This window comes from Brienomyrus brachyistius, chromosome 24, assembly GCF_023856365.1.
Source record: "Brienomyrus brachyistius isolate T26 chromosome 24, BBRACH_0.4, whole genome shotgun sequence".
In the NCBI taxonomy this organism is placed as follows: Eukaryota; Metazoa; Chordata; class Actinopteri; order Osteoglossiformes; family Mormyridae; genus Brienomyrus; species Brienomyrus brachyistius.
The window spans coordinates 7,898,793-7,914,466 of NC_064556.1; the positions used below are offsets into that span (position 1 = coordinate 7,898,793).

The 15,674-nt window shown below is 40.7% G+C and overlaps 2 protein-coding genes across 3 annotated transcripts in view; one reads left to right on the plus strand and one right to left on the minus strand.

Moving 5' to 3' along the window:
• The window catches only part of LOC125720161 (interferon-induced protein 44-like), a 518,912-nt gene that overhangs the window by 140,644 nt on the left and 362,594 nt on the right, over nt 1-15,674 (minus strand). The gene's annotated exons all lie outside the window — the stretch shown is intronic.
• LOC125720164 (interferon-induced protein 44-like) lies at nt 995-10,320 on the plus strand. Its single transcript, XM_048995345.1, has 7 exons — nt 995-1,174; nt 5,014-5,148; nt 5,460-5,655; nt 7,021-7,173; nt 7,425-7,596; nt 8,571-8,671; nt 9,847-10,320. Exons 2-7 carry the CDS (start codon nt 5,036-5,038, stop codon nt 10,021-10,023), a joined length of 912 nt encoding a protein of 303 aa, XP_048851302.1. The 5' UTR covers nt 995-1,174; nt 5,014-5,035; the 3' UTR covers nt 10,024-10,320.

Below are 15,674 nucleotides of genomic sequence, written 5' to 3' on the forward strand. Positions count from 1 at the left end.
TCAGCGGGAGGTTGACCGGCTGGTGTTCTGCTGCAGTCAGAACAACCTGGAGCTGAACACGCTCAAGACTGTAGAGATGGAGTTGACTTCAAGAGGCACCGTCAAGCACTTTTTCCTCTCACTGTTTCCAACAGCCCTGTGGCAACAGTGGAGACCTTCAAGTTTCTAGGAACAACCATTTCCCAAGACTAGTGGGACTACTAAGTGGGAGCCCAACATCAACTCCGTCCTCAAAAAGGCCCAGCAAAGGATGCACTTCCTGCGGCAACTAAGGAAGTAAGCTGTTGAGCCACTGTTACAATGTGGTCATTGAGTCTGTCCTTTGCTTATCAATCACAGTGTGGTTTGGAGCAACCACTAAGCAGGACCAAAGGAGACTGCAGCAAACAGTGAAGGCAGTGGAAAAAATCATTGGTGCCCCTTTGCCCACCATCCAGGACTTGTACCACTCAAGGAGTAGGAAATGAGCAGAAAAAATCATTGCAGATCCATCACACCCTGGACCCTTTTCCAGCTCCTCCCCTCTGGCAGGTGCTACAGAACTCTGTATGCAAACCCACCAGACATAGGAGCAGCTCCTCCCCTCTGGCAGGTGCTACAGAACTCTGTATGCAAACCCACCAGACATAGGAGCAGCTCCTCCCCTCTGGCAGGTGCTACAGAACTCTGTATGCAAACCCACCAGACATAGGAGCAGCTCCTCCCCTCTGGCAGGTGCTACAGAACTCTGTATGCAAACCCACCAGACATAGGAGCAGCTCCTATGTACTAGGGAGTCTCAAGCAGCCAGAAGCAAATTCCTTGCGTGCCCCAACACTCTTGGCGAATAAAGCTGATTCTGGTTCTGATTTATATTATATGTCTATCATACACTAAAGCATTTAATGTCAACAGCTGTAGGCAGGGACTTTACAAGGGACCTTTAATACGTAAGAAATATAAAATCAGTTATCTATGTGTGTTGGTGGGGCTTGAGCAAGGTAGCATTGTATAGGGGGGTTGGCTGTAGCCTGTAACAACCCTGAAGTAGGAATTGCTTCAATATTAAATATTCATGAACCATGCCGTGGCAACTGTTACCTGACTGTCTATATAAAAATGCTTTGAACTCCTACTTTTACTTTCACAATAGTTTGTAAAAGCACTGCAGCAGTCGAAGAGCATTTGGAAAAAGGTGAGTTCATCCAAACAAATAAGTCTATATTTCATTAGCATACGAAATTTAAGAAACCCCACAGCTTATTCTTTTAATGGGTTTTGTGAAAAGTCCAGCTAAATGAGGTGTTTTGAGACGTCTTTGGCTGGAATTCGCAGTTACCAGTGATTTTCTACCGTCTCATTCTTAAGGAACCCATGTAGGGTACTTTAGAAAGATTTGGTAACCAGTATTCCAGTTTTTCTTGACTGCTTTGGGCAAATTCTCAAATGAAACTGGTACTTCTCATAACTACATATGTAAATCCACACACCCTTAAGTCAGTTTCTCACAACAGAATTATAGAATTATATAGTTTTGTTTCTTAGAGGATTAAGTATATACGCTTTAAATTAGCTGAATGAATCATTTACATTGTATTCATATCATATTCATATTTATGCAAAAACACAGGAGAAGGAGTGCTGTTGAACTCCAATATATCACCACTGTGATTATCTTCGATCTGAATTTCATTTTGCTTGTTATGCAAATTATTCTGCTGTATTGAGAAATGCATGAGCAATTGAGAACTTGAAGATTTTTAGAGAAATTGTTCAAAGCAACCAAGAAAAGGTGCAATTCAAAAACTTATAGCAATTCTTAACTGTTAACCTTCCTAAGGTGTTTGGGTCGGAGTCGACCCGTTTGTAAGTTTAAAATGCATAAAAGCACCACATAAATTTGTGTAATGCATCAGCAAAATCTATTTAGAAAAAATTAATATATATATAAAAAATTCACTAGGCAAGGCAAGGCATGCCCAGACATGTAAGGCAAGATAAGACCAATTCAGTTTATTTATTTTATTCACTTGAGGCTTATTTTACCATTAATTTTTATTGAAAACAAGAGGTGTGATGTCAAAAGAAAGGTCCAGAAAGCCACAGCAAAAATATTAAAACCAATCTTTTCATGGATAAGGAAGCTTAACAAGGTAACCAAGAGGTAAGAAACAAATTGGATGATAAATAATTGTTTCGAGGGTATTTTATGGCTGATTTAAGACACAGGTCGGCACCAACCCACCTGACATAAGAGATGCATACAGTAAGCTAACACAGGACGAAGGTAACAAGAAACATATTTATATTTCTTGTTTGTGTTGTAGCAAAACTGGCATTAGCCAAATCTATTATCCTGGAGCCCAATTTTAACAAATGAATAAAAGGTTTATCTAATAGGAAGGGCACAACCAGGCCGTTCAGTGACACTCATTCAGTTTCACTTCCTGTTTGCATAAAATTGATGTGAAATACTTATGTTCTAAAATATAAAAAATATGCCTACTATATATATATATATATATATATATATATATATATATATATATATATATATATATATATATGCCTAAAATAATGTTTGTTATTGAATTATTGTCTAAGTCTCTCAGTATTGCACCTTAGTTACTCATGTTTGTTAAAAATGCAAATCTAACAGCTGATTTCGTAGTCAGCTAGCTCGTCCAAACACTGTACGCCCGGTACAGTATGCCTCACTGACTCTCACTGGCCATAGTCGACGAGGGAAGTAACTTTCATGTCAAATTTCTGAGGACAAGCAAAAAAACCTAAAGAATATATCTTTACAGGGAAGTGAACATGAGTGATTAGTTCCTGTAAGAAACTTCTTCCCTGCAAGCGAATCATTTGCAAACGTTACACCATTAGCCAGTAAGTCAGTGTAAGTGAATAATGGAAGAAGAATTAGTTAAAAACTGGAGAGAGCAGGACATACAACTCTTTTTTTAGACAATAAGTAACTTGATAGTCAGTCCGGCTACAACGCGACTCATGCATTCCTGAAAATCCTCGCATTCACTAAAATCACGTCCTAAAATATACACATGGATTTTTAAATAATAATTAATTATATATATTAATTATAATTAATACAAAGAATAACCCCCAGATTAACAACATTTTATTTTCTGTTGTTTTCATCTCTCCCTTCTTGCTCCTGTGGAGTTGTTGTTTTTACTTCCGCAAGAAGTGTGAAAGTGATTAATTGTCATTGTTGACAGGACACAGTACACTACAACAAAGTGCGTCCTATGAATTTGAGGAGGGAGCTGTGTAGGGGGCAGTACCTTTCTCAGAGTACCTCAGTGATACCTTGCTGGTTGGGGATTTGAATCAGCAACATTTCAATCCCAATTGCACTTCCCTAACCATTACGTCACCACCAAAATTGTAATCACATCTTGATTTACTTGATTTGCCTGGCTGGCACTACACAGACATCCTGATTTTCCCAAATTTGAAAATGAGGGAAATACAGACCAATAAGCTCAAAAAATGAAGAGTGTGATTTGTAAAAGAAGTGAAATCCAAGTCCTTCCCTTGTTCACTCAGGGATGTTTTGAACTCAGCAAAATCAGGATGCAGTACATCTGCAATTACAGAAAATTAATCAGCACCCTTCTGAAGAATCAGATTCATGGATTCAATAGTGCCATGTTTTAAATTATAATTAAAACTGCTGCACGTTCAACTCACTGAGCTGTGTGGTGGCCAGAGGAGCAGAGAAAACACACTAGGGGCTGAAGGGCTACAAGACAGTGAGGGCGGAAGCAGGATGACCAGTGACAACTGCTGGCCAAAATTCATCCATCCATCCATCCATTTTCCAAACCGCTTATCCTATTGGGTCGCGGGGGGTCCGGAGCCTATCCCGGAAGCAATGGGCACGAGGCTGGGAACAACCCAGGATGGGGGGCCAGCCCATCACAGGGCACACTCACACACCATTCACTCTCACATGCATTCCTACGGGCAATTTAGCAAGTCCAATTAGCCTCAACATGTTTTCGGACTGTGGGGGGAAACCGGAGTACCCGGAGGAAACCCCATGACGACATGGGGAGAACATGCAAACTCCACACACATGTGACCCAGGCGGAGATTCGAACCCGGGTCCCAGAGGTGTGAGGCAACAGTGCTAACCACTGCACCACCATGCCGCCGGCCAAAATTCAATTAAATACAATTTATATAGCACTTTTAAGAAGTCATTTTCACAAAGCACTTTACATATAACCGGCCTGAACCCCCACCAAGCAAACCTGAGGCGACAGTGGCAAGGAAAAACTCCCTCTAGCAGGAAGAAACCTTGAGAGGAACCTAGACTCGGAAGGGTCCCCATCCCCCTCTGGGTGACCGGGGTGCATGAAAACATATTCACATTAACATTAGTATATGATTGATGATTAATTTATCATTTTAAAGAAATTAAGATATAAAATAGTCTGCAGGTGTCGTTGCTTCGACCGCATGCTAAGATCCACTCAGTAACATTAAGCTAAAGCTGGTTCAGTATTAAATTGGAATTGAGTTCATATAGTTTAAAAGTCCCAGTTGGTTTCACATAATGATCTCCAAGGAGTTCAGGTGAGGGTTCAAGCAGTGAAGTGTCGGCTCGGGATCAGCTCAGAAAAGTGAAGATGGAGAAGAGTGTTATAGCCCTACACCTAACCTCTGGCCGTACTAAAGTAACTATGGCAGCCTGGTCAAAAGGGAACAAGACACATAGGTCAGGGTTGATGGGCACCGACCCTGACAGATATAAGTACAAATCCAATACTTGTAGTGGACCGACACAACTTTCTCTTTTTCTTCAGGGTATTAGGAACATTTCTTGGTGCATTTTTTTCTCATATCAAGCACTTTGCGAATCCATTTAATGAATGTTATACTCCAAAGCAACCCTTAGGAAGTATTGAAAAGGTATATTGTTAAACTGCTTGATGCATATGGGTAATGTGGCACCATTTGTGACAAACCTGTTTTCAACTGAAAAGCACTTTCATTGATCAGGTCTGGAAGCTGGTGTATAAAAATGTGGAAAATGTGGAAAATGTTTGAAAGTTGGTGGTGGAACACACCAAATACAGTGGAGAACAAACCACAGCTCCTTGATAAACCATGGAGGCCTGTTAAATGGGACACTGGGTATGAAGCCAGTTTTTATCAAATTTTATATACCGTTTTTATTTTTTACGAGTAGCAGTTTCATAATTCTATGCATATATTTCTAAAATATGTTTGAATACTCTTCCCACTGCCTGTAATCGGAGGGTCACTAGTTCCTGTGGTTGGCAGAGTGTTCACTGTTAGGCCTTTATGTAAGACCCTTAAGTCTAACTGCTCCAGGCACTGGCTGACCCTAGGTTCTCAAATGTGCACATAAGATATAGCATTATTTGTATGCCTGATGATTTTTTAAAAATTTCCATTTCCAATTTAAATATCTATTCCTCTAGGACAAAAGACAAGCTCAAACAATCTGTGCAAAATTATGTACCCACTAAACATTCAGTTCCTGAGGCTCGGATTCTTCTAGTTGGTGCGATTGGTGCTGGAAAATCGAGCTTCTTCAACTCCATCAACTCTGTCTTCCGTGGCAACATAACAGGCCAAGCCAGGGCAGGACTGAAACCCGTCAGCCAGACAACAAAGGTAATATAATCGCCTGAGTCATCATGTTATATTGTGAAACTCTATACTCTACATCTGCTTTGTTTAGTTATATTGCCTGCATTGGGAATACATATACGCTATACGCTACATCGTATTAGACAGATACTCAGGGCCAGTAAGTGATCTATAGACCAGTAATAGTACCTTAAAGTCTATTCTGTTACTGTAGGATTTAAGAATGGAGGTGATGCGTTCCCTTTGTTATAATACCTCTAACAGTTGACTGTGGAATATTTAGTATCGAGGAAATTTTTGTAATGGATTTATTGCACAGGTGGCAATGCCTAGGTGCTTGATTTTATACAACTGTGGATATGGAAGTGATTGGAACGTCTGAATTCAATGATTTGGAGGGGTGTCCCAATACTTTTCGCAATACAGTGTAGTTTTCCTTGGGATTATCAATGTGTATGTAGTAAAATCACCAGCAATAAAAATGATCAGAATCAGTGGAAAAAAAGATAACATATATTCATCAATAAAATTAAGACTATATTGTGGAATTCTGTAGACAATTGTTGTGATATTGTTGGACCCCCCTCTCAGAACTGCACAGGATGTGAAATCACCAAATGACACCTGTTTGCATGGGAAGGAATCACCAAACCGCTAGGTCAGCTATGCCTTCAGCTTTCTTGCCAGCCGTGAGACATTTATAAAGTTTGGTAGTCAACGAACGAATGCAATCACAGATATAAGTAGGAGAAATGAATGAGCAAGAGCTCAGCTTTGAAGATGGAGAGGAGCACTGGCATTCGGGAGGGGCTCAAAGTAGAGCCACTGCACCTCCCCATCAAAAAGAACCAGTTGAAGTAGTTCTGGCATCTATTTTTTTTGCCTCCTGGATGCTGCCCTGGGAAGGTGTTTTGGGAATGTTCCACCAGGAGGAGACTTTGGGCAAGACTTAAGACCTACTGGCGGGATTAATTCTCCCAGTTAGTCTGGGAGTGCCTGAGTATCCCTCCGGAGGAGATGGCTGGGGTGATGGAGGCCTGGGGATCTCTATTCAGACTGCCACTCCTCTGACTTGGACCTAGATAAGCCGATGAATGAGAACTTTTTTTGTTTGCTAGTGTTTTCTTTCTACAAGTTTGGGATCAAATACATCATAAAGATTTAATTTACTTCCTACTGTGCTTGTGAAAGAGTTTTTTGCCAGCTAACTGGACTGTATGTATGCAGTGGAAAACCTTCTGAAGGCATCCTTTCCAGTTTTAATCTTTTGCTCAGTTGTTATTTGTTGTCCTCATGTGCGTTTGGAAGGGACTGAATCCCCAGGCTGCCCAGTAATCTGTACTGGATAAGTAGTTAGAAGATGAATGACATCATATGTTCGTCTTCCAGTATCGCACTTACCAGGTGAAGGCGGGTCGAGATGGACAACCTATGGCATTCCTACTGTGTGACACCATGGGAGTGGAACATGCTGAATATGGAGGGTTGGTGATTGAAGATATTGACAGCATCCTGAAGGGCCACATACAAGACAAGTACACTGTAAGAACTGTGTATCTAACCTGTGTATCTAATCCTTAAAACACCTGCAGTAAGAACACATGCAGGTCTGACCCTGGTAATGTCTTACAAAAATCACATGTTTATAATTTTCTGGTCTTTTTCTCCCACAATCTCATTTACTGATTTGTTTTTAGCATGAGTGAGGTACTGTGTTTACACAAATGTCATGTGAAATAATTCATGTATTATTTTGCCTGAGTTTGTGTCACTCACACCTTTTTTCTGTTTAGTTCAACCCTAGATCACCATGGAAACCTGTTGACAGTCAGGCAAAGTACCAATTGCCACTTTCGGAGAGGATCCACTGCGTGGTTATTGTGATGGACACCAACAAATTAAAAATTGTGCCAGATGCGACATGGGTGAAACTTCGGAACATCCAGCACAAAGTTGAATCATATGGTGAGTGAGTGGGGAGAACAGGGAGGGAAGTGTGGTGTGTTGTGGGGGGTGGGATTCATTGTCAAGTCAAACTTTATTGTTATTTCAAATTATGTAGGGGTACAACAAAATGAAATGTTATTCATCCAAGACTTTAAAAATTTCTTTACACATCAATGAATAAAGAAATAAGTAAATATGTTGTACATAATGTACCTTTTGACTAGGGCTGTGCTGTGTGTTTGACTGAACATTATTTCAGTTTAGAAATATGCATGTAAACAGCTTACAGTGAAAGAACACTAGGTGGGTTTATACAATATAGTGCAGTGCAAGTTAGTTCTTGACATGTGCATCTGATGCAGGCAGTGTCTGGCACTGATGCTTCAATGGAAGTCCAGACAGGAGTACAGAGGTGGAAGTGTGTGGAGGAGTCTGATGGCATGAGGATGCAGGGATGAGATGGGGGGAGGGGTGACCAAGTGGTCTGAAGAAATACGTTGTCATTGTTCCAACAGCATTAACTTTCATTTAAATTGATGCAGTAACATGAAAGTAATATGAAAAAAATAAAATGACATTAATAAAGTATTTGGATATTCAGCAAAAGAAAGAGAAATTCACTTTATTAGAATGGAACAATGCAAACGTAATGTTTTCCGTACCTTTGGCATAAACAGTATTCATGCTGTTACTGAAGGAGCTCCTGGATGCTCCTCCACACAGAGCTGCTCCATCTGTGAGAACCTCAAGGGCTTTCGGTCACATTGGGCCCACATAAGGGGATGGGACTGAAGTTTGGGGCACGAACATAAGCTGAACTGAACACATGTGGGTTCACAAAGGGTACAGTGATGCTGGCAGGTGCTTCTGAATAAGACAGACATCTATGTGCTGATTGCTTTGGGTTTGCTTAAGAAATTCTATCTCCTGATAACAACTTTTTCCATACTATATAAATGTGACCAGTGAGACATTTCTATTGATGTTTTTAGATGTCCCTCTACTGGTGCTACTGACCCAAGTGGACAAAGCTTGCCCACATGTGGAAAAGGACATAAGAGATGTGTACCACAGCTGCTACATACAGGAGCTGGTAAGTTTCTGGGTCCAACACTGGAATCAGTCCTATAGGCTGCAACAACATATCTGGACAGAAACCTGCAGCAGGACCCATGACTATGAAATTAACCTGAATTTCTGCAGCAAAATATATTAGAGATGATCCAATTCATTGGCAACCAGTTTAAATGGGCAGTCGATTTTAAATCAGTCTTTAATTTGACTTTTCTAAAATACCGATTTTGCGGATGATATACAATATGTAGGTGGCACAGTGGTGCAGTGCTTAGCACTGTCACCTCACACCTCAGGTCCCTTGGTTTGGGTCTCAGTCAGAGTTCCATGTGCATGGAGTCTGTATGTTCTCCCCGTGTCGTTGTGAGTTTCCTCTGGGTGCTCCTGTTTCCCTCTATAGTCCAAAAACATGCTGAGGCTAATTGGAATTACCAAATTGCCCGTGAGTGTGCCCTAGTGATGGGTTGGTGCCCCATTCTAGGTTGTTCTCTGCCTTGCACCCATAAGATCGGGACCCCCTGTGACCCTGAATAAGTTAAGCAGTTTATAAAAATGGGTGGATGGACAATATGTGCATTGATGACGTCAAATACGTGCAAATACGTGCAAGTTTCAAGCACAGCAGCAGCACTGTGTCACCTCTGAACTGGCAGTTTTACCAGATATCTATGGAAGACCAATTAAAGAAGATTTGCTGGCCAGTACTTGACATCCCCTAATCAACTTTCCCCCACCAAAATGACTGTGTGTATCACGGTGGCCTCACACCTCCAGGGTTGTGGCTTTGGATCCCACCTCCACTCCATGTCTGTGGAGTCGGCATGTGATGTTGCATATTTCCCCTTATAGCTGAAAACATGCAGTTGGGTGAAGTGGTGTCTCAAATCTGCCCACAGTGTGTGACTGTGGCCTGCAATGAGCCAGCATCCTGGCCTTGGTGTCTTCTTCCTCGGGTCCCCTGTGACCTGGAATAGGTTCCTGATGACCCTGTGCAGGATGGCTGGTGATGGGTGAACGACTTGTGTCTGACATTCACTGCCCTCAAGAATTCTCCTACTTTCATCGTGCATTCAGATTTCCGCAATTTTAATGCTGCCTTATTTCAACCCTGTTTGACAATAATTTCCCAATTCAGCAGCTGTTGAAAATATATTTCAAGAGGAATATATGTGTGAATTGCATGTCTTTCTGCAGATCAACAAAGTAGCTGACCGTCTGGGCATCCCAGTGTCGCAGGTGCTTCCAGTGAAGAATTACTCCCATGAGATTGAGCTGGACACGTGCTGTGACGTCCTGCTTCTCACTGCAATGCAGCAGATGCTAAACTTTGCTGACAATTACTTTGACAATTTTAATAATGGCACAGAGTAGAGATGTTCCAGAAACATGTGTGATCAGTGCCATCACATTTCTCTCATGGTGTTGAGAGCCACTGTCCAGCTGTTGTACCCAGTACCATGTTAGATTCCTATTTGTTATAATTATGCAGAAATCTATTTCTTTACCCTAATTACACACAAGCCTTTTTTTGTTAGATTTCAAATTCTCTTTTTACTTGGCGATGAATGATGTGTGCATAAAACCAAAGATATCATCAAGTGTACAGTGTAACCCTACACTGGATTAGATGCTAAGCTAATAAAAATGACCTGGTGATTCTCAACTGAACTCTGTCAGTCTTAACCATAGTCTGGTTCAGTGTATTACATCTATATTTTGAGTTTGCTTGTGTGTCTCTGTCAGACTTATTACTAGACTTTGGGTTTGGAAATGATTGACTAAAACAATCTCAGATTCAATATCTTCATCACTGGAGTTTTTACTCAAAGGATGTGTCACATGAACAATTTACAGAAGATCATATCAAAGTGTTTAGCTTGCTAGTTTAAATGTACTTTTGCTATTCTACTCAGACTGCTAACAGAAAAGGGTTAATTAAGCCATTGGAATCTTACATGATTTGTCAGGAAATCAAACTAATAATGTATATAATTCACCTCAGAGGTGAAGTGAAAACAAGAGACCTTCTGATGAAGGGAAGGGCTGTAGATCTACACGGCTCATCATGCAACAGTGGAATCAGACTGAGATGCCACCCTCACCAGGGTCAGTACACATCCAGGGAGGCAGACGGCTGACAGGGAGTGGAGAAGATGAGACCCCTAGTGCAGAGCAGACAGCAGCAGCCCCAGGAGGGAAGTCTGAGCTGGTTTCCCCCTCAGGGATCCCCACAGTAATGTCCTCACTGACGGGGCAGCTAGACAGCAAGCAGAATAAACACCACCATCATTATGACCAAAACCATTTCTGTAGGCACACAGTCCAGCAAAGACAGGATGACAATCATGACCATTAGCTGCTTCATCAGCACCACGGGCATTATCTCCATTACCTCTGTCTACGTCACCTCCATCATCACAGTCACCAGAACCTCCATCATCTGCACCACCATCACATCACCAGAACCTCCAATATTCTCACCACAATGTGTTAGGATTGGAAGAGTGGAATTACGTGATTCTAGCTGATTGGATGGGCAAAACCACATGATCCTTTTCCATGGTCCTGTGGCATTAATGTGTCTTCTGCAGAAGTGTTTTTTCAGGGGAACTTTTCTGTTTATTACTGTCAGCAAATGACACACAGAATCATGTTGGTTGAGAGAGATGATGTGAGATGGTCACCGAGGAAGAGCGGGTTTGAAATATCACCAAGCTTACTTTGACGATCATCTGAAATGCTTGCAGGTAAAGGTCAGTCCATGGAAGTGAAACGTGTGATTGTCCACCTCACTGCCCATCCCCAGAAGGTGCCAGGTTTTGAAGCCATACTACTCTATGTTGATTGCTGTAAGGTCAGCAGAGGAGATGCCAAGAGAGGGTGTCATTCACACTGTGCAGAGCTTCAGCTCTAACCTACTTCAGATCTTTACATGGTCTCACACATACAAGCTGGATTAATGTGGGTTGAATATAAAATATTGTTGAAATTCCTAAATATATTATTTATCTCTTCTGGAACTTGAGTTAATATCCCAGTAGAGTCTTTAACAAAGGAAATTGCAACTTTCTTTATTGTTTTTAAGTTGATTTGCTAGGAATGTATTTGACTTATTACTTTGATAAACATTCTCCAAGTGTAATCTCCGTAGCTGAAATTGTGTCTTATGTCTATTAATTCTTTTAAATTTTAGTGTACCATTTCTCAACTCGTTCAGCAAATGTTCTTCTTCAGATCCGGCATACACTGTCTCCAGAGCTTTCATTTTTCTGATATTTATGATGAGTAAAAATTTTTCCATCCCCGCATTACAGTTTTTGCCATTTCCCATAGAACACTAGATGAGGTGCCAGGCAGGTCGTTTGTTTTGGAAAATAATGCCCACTCTTTATCAATGAATGAAATATTTTATATAATCAAGTCATTCTGCACTTGTGCCCACCACCCATGTCCACTAACAATCCTTCCCTACATATTTATCAGTTCTTATCTTCCTGATTGACTGCAAATTTGCACAGCATCTTCCAAATACTGTTGCACTTTATGCCATTGTGTCCTGTCCTCGTTCTACTGCCCTGTGTGCCTTTAATTGCCCCTCGGAGACAAATAAAGTTATTTGAATTGAACTGAAATGAATGAAATGGTATTACGGCATTCCTCCATCAGAGCAGAGGGAAACTAGACAACAACTAACAAAACTAATGAATCTAGAAGGGGGTGCTTTCAGAATGAGAGCAATGTATTCCTCGTACAGCCCTGTCACCTGTTCCACCCATCTAATCCATACTGGTTCAACTGGAAATGTGAAAGCCAATATATGTCTTTTTGGCTGAGCACGTCTGAGTCCTTGTTGTGACACGTAACTCTGAAACTACACCTATTCATTTATTGTACACTTCACTTACAGTTGAAACCAGAAGTTCACATACACTTCAGAAAAAGAGACAAAAAACGTTTTTCCTCACTGTCGAAATCAGAGTAAACTTTTTCTGTTTTAGGTCAGCTAGGATCACCAATTTTTTTTGTATTTGTTAAATGTCAGAATAAAGAGAGAGAAACTTTCATTTTTAATTTTTATTACTGTAATAAAGGTCATTTCAGGTGAAAAACTTAGGTTAGACTTCTCACTACATTAAATTGCCTTCTAGCAAAAGTAGCAGGCCTGTTTTTATTATTCACGTAAACTGACACAAATTGCTATTGTGCGCTAATTTTACTTGACATTACTTAGCACTTTATGAACGTGATGCTTTTCATGGTTCATGGTTCATTTTGCCAGTATGGAAAACAAACCGCAACACTAGACATTTGAGCATAATTATCTTCCCACAAAAGCAACAGACGTGGTTTTCTTTTGACAAATTGCTGACATGTGCTTATTTTAGTTATCTGGGACACTGAAAAAAAGCACTGCTTTTTAATGTATTTGCAATACCACTGTTCTACATAGTGAAATTAAACATTTTAATGCTTAGTATACAATGGTGACGTACATTACTCAGTGAAGGTTGCCTTAATCTTATCGACGCAGCTTCGTGAGAATGTGAAGATCTTCATGTGTCGGTTAATTTTTAAAATCTAGACACCGTTATTTCGCCTTCCCAAGATGCTCAACTGTTTACAGGAAGGTTTACAGCAAATTCCTGTACACAGTGTCCTTATCTTAAGGTGCTGTAATCACATTTTTTTTCTCCCAGATTGCAATGCAGTTTACAGTATGACACTGCATAACATTAATACAGCAAAATACTGTATTTCCTGTAAATTTACATCAAAGTTTACAGTGTAGCACCAGTAAAGCATTTTACAGTATTGAACAGGATTTTCTCAAAACCAACTTCAGTCTGGCTCATTGTCCACCACTGAGAAGGTAAACTGCATCAGTAAAATAAATTGCTGTTTTGCTACTTGGGATTGGTTAATAGATCCGATGTCTAACGAAAAAACTGGTACTACACAATTAAGTTAGTCTTAGCTAGATCCTGGGTCAGTAAGAAGAAAGTGGCTTAGTCGGATAACTTGTTGCCACAGCATAAATGGACTTGTTCGTTGTTCACTTACATTTATTCCAGATTTCCTTAACACTGGAATTCTTGAACCCTACGAAAATTCTCGGACACACCTCAGGTGGAGCCCCCCACTCCCCACACAAGCTGCCCGCCGCCTCATCTGCAGCAATCAGAGTCTATTGATTTGCAAATGAAAGCGAGTTTCACGGTTTCAACCTCGGGTCTGCACAGAACCCAGATAGCACACATATGTTGAGATGACATTGATTTCATATCAGACAAAGAGGCTGAAACAACGTTGATCTTCAATGTTGATGTAGCATTGATCTTGCTCGTTGAAAAGGCCAAATCAGGCACAAAATCAACCATTTCTGATAAGGATTCAACGTTGTTTCAACACTTGTTTGGCAACTTCTTTATCCATTGATTTAATGTTGAATTAGTGTATGTTGAATCAATATTGTGTATTAATTGTTTCACAAGTGGATAATAATTGATACTTTATTAATCCCTGTGGGGAAATTGACTTTATGTCTCCCTCAACTTGCTCTTCGTAGAGTAAGCTCTTTGTGAAGGGCAGCCACCCGTGGCAGCCCCCGGGGAACTGGGGGCTAAGGGCCTTATTCAAGGACCCACAGATGTTTGAACTGGCAACCTTGTGATTATACGCACACAGGCTTAGCCCACTGACCCACCCGCTGCCCCTTAATTAGTTAAGTAATGTTGAAATTATGTTATATCCAGCAGGGCTTTATAAAGCTTAATAAAAAATAACATGAACAAAAATTCAAATTGAAAACAATTTATTATTCATAACACATCATACATACATTCACAGAAAAACAGCACAATCGTACTAATATGGTAGTAAATTGATAACAATCACAAAAACATTAAAGTGCTAAGTGACTCTCCAAAGCCACCCACACCCACTTCTGTTCATTTTCTCTTTGCTTCTCCCTGACGTTCTGGTGCATATCGAAGCCATTTCATCACAGCATCACTGAAGATATGATGGGTCACTTCCTTGTAGTGGTGCCATAGAGCTTCTGATATTGAAGAGAAAATAAGCTGTCATTAAAGATTTAACAGAGCTAAAGATTTACAGTTAAATGATCAACAGTACACAGCTGAATTGTTTGATCCAGTTACTAAAATGGATCAGCGTCTCCCTTTCAATTTGTATTTAGAGGACAAAATCACTGTAAATACAAATTAGAATTATTATAATTAAGCAATTGATTGTTACAAGGATTTTAATACAAATCCCATTTCCAAAACTGTTAGGATGGCATGTGAAATGTAAATAAAGACATTTTGACATTTTGAAAGAGTTTGAGGGGGCCAAGCTTTGTGCTAAACTTTGTCACACTAAAAACGGGAACCAACTTGCAGGCAGGCAGGGGAGGGGGCCTCATCCTAGACTGTGCTGTAGCAGAAAAAGCAGAAGGTGTGTGTTGCAGGGTTGTTGTGACATTATGCTTACTCTTGACCTACTGGGGCAAACAATAAGCAAATGTCAAAATAGAGTTGTATGTATGTCACAGGAGTGGAAAATCACAAGACCAGCAGACGCCCCAGATGGGCTATATAAACCAGACACAGACAACAGAGTTTGAGCTTCCTCGGGTATATACTGTTTGTGCATATGAGCGTGGCTCCTGGATCGCGATCTGTGCAAGGAATAAAGAGAGCTGACTTACAACCATCCTTCACCTCCAGTGTGCATCTCTTTCCTCATCAAGGGACTCGGCGGAGTCTAACTCCAAAAAGCTGTGAAATCTTACAGTGGAAGTAACTGACACGTGAAGAGAGAGGTGATGAGCAGGCAGAGCATCCCATGTATGTGGTAATCTGGGACAATGTGAACTTTCACTGTGGTCTTAGAATCTGTGAGTGGTTTGAAAATAACCCACGTTTTATAAATGTGTGCCTCCCACCATACTCGCCCTTCCTTAATCCCATTGAAGAATTTTTTTCTGCATGGAGGTGCACAGGAAAATCTCATTCAGT

Coding starts and splice junctions, on each gene's coding strand:
- LOC125720164 (XM_048995345.1), top strand. CDS start 5,036: ATGTGGAAAATGTGGAAAATGTTTGAAAGTTGGTGGTGGAACACACCA. Junction 5,656..7,020: donor CCGTCAGCCAGACAACAAAG/GTAATATAATCG, acceptor TTCGTCTTCCAG/TATCGCACTTACCAGGTGAA. Junction 8,672..9,846: donor GCTGCTACATACAGGAGCTG/GTAAGTTTCTGG, acceptor GTCTTTCTGCAG/ATCAACAAAGTAGCTGACCG.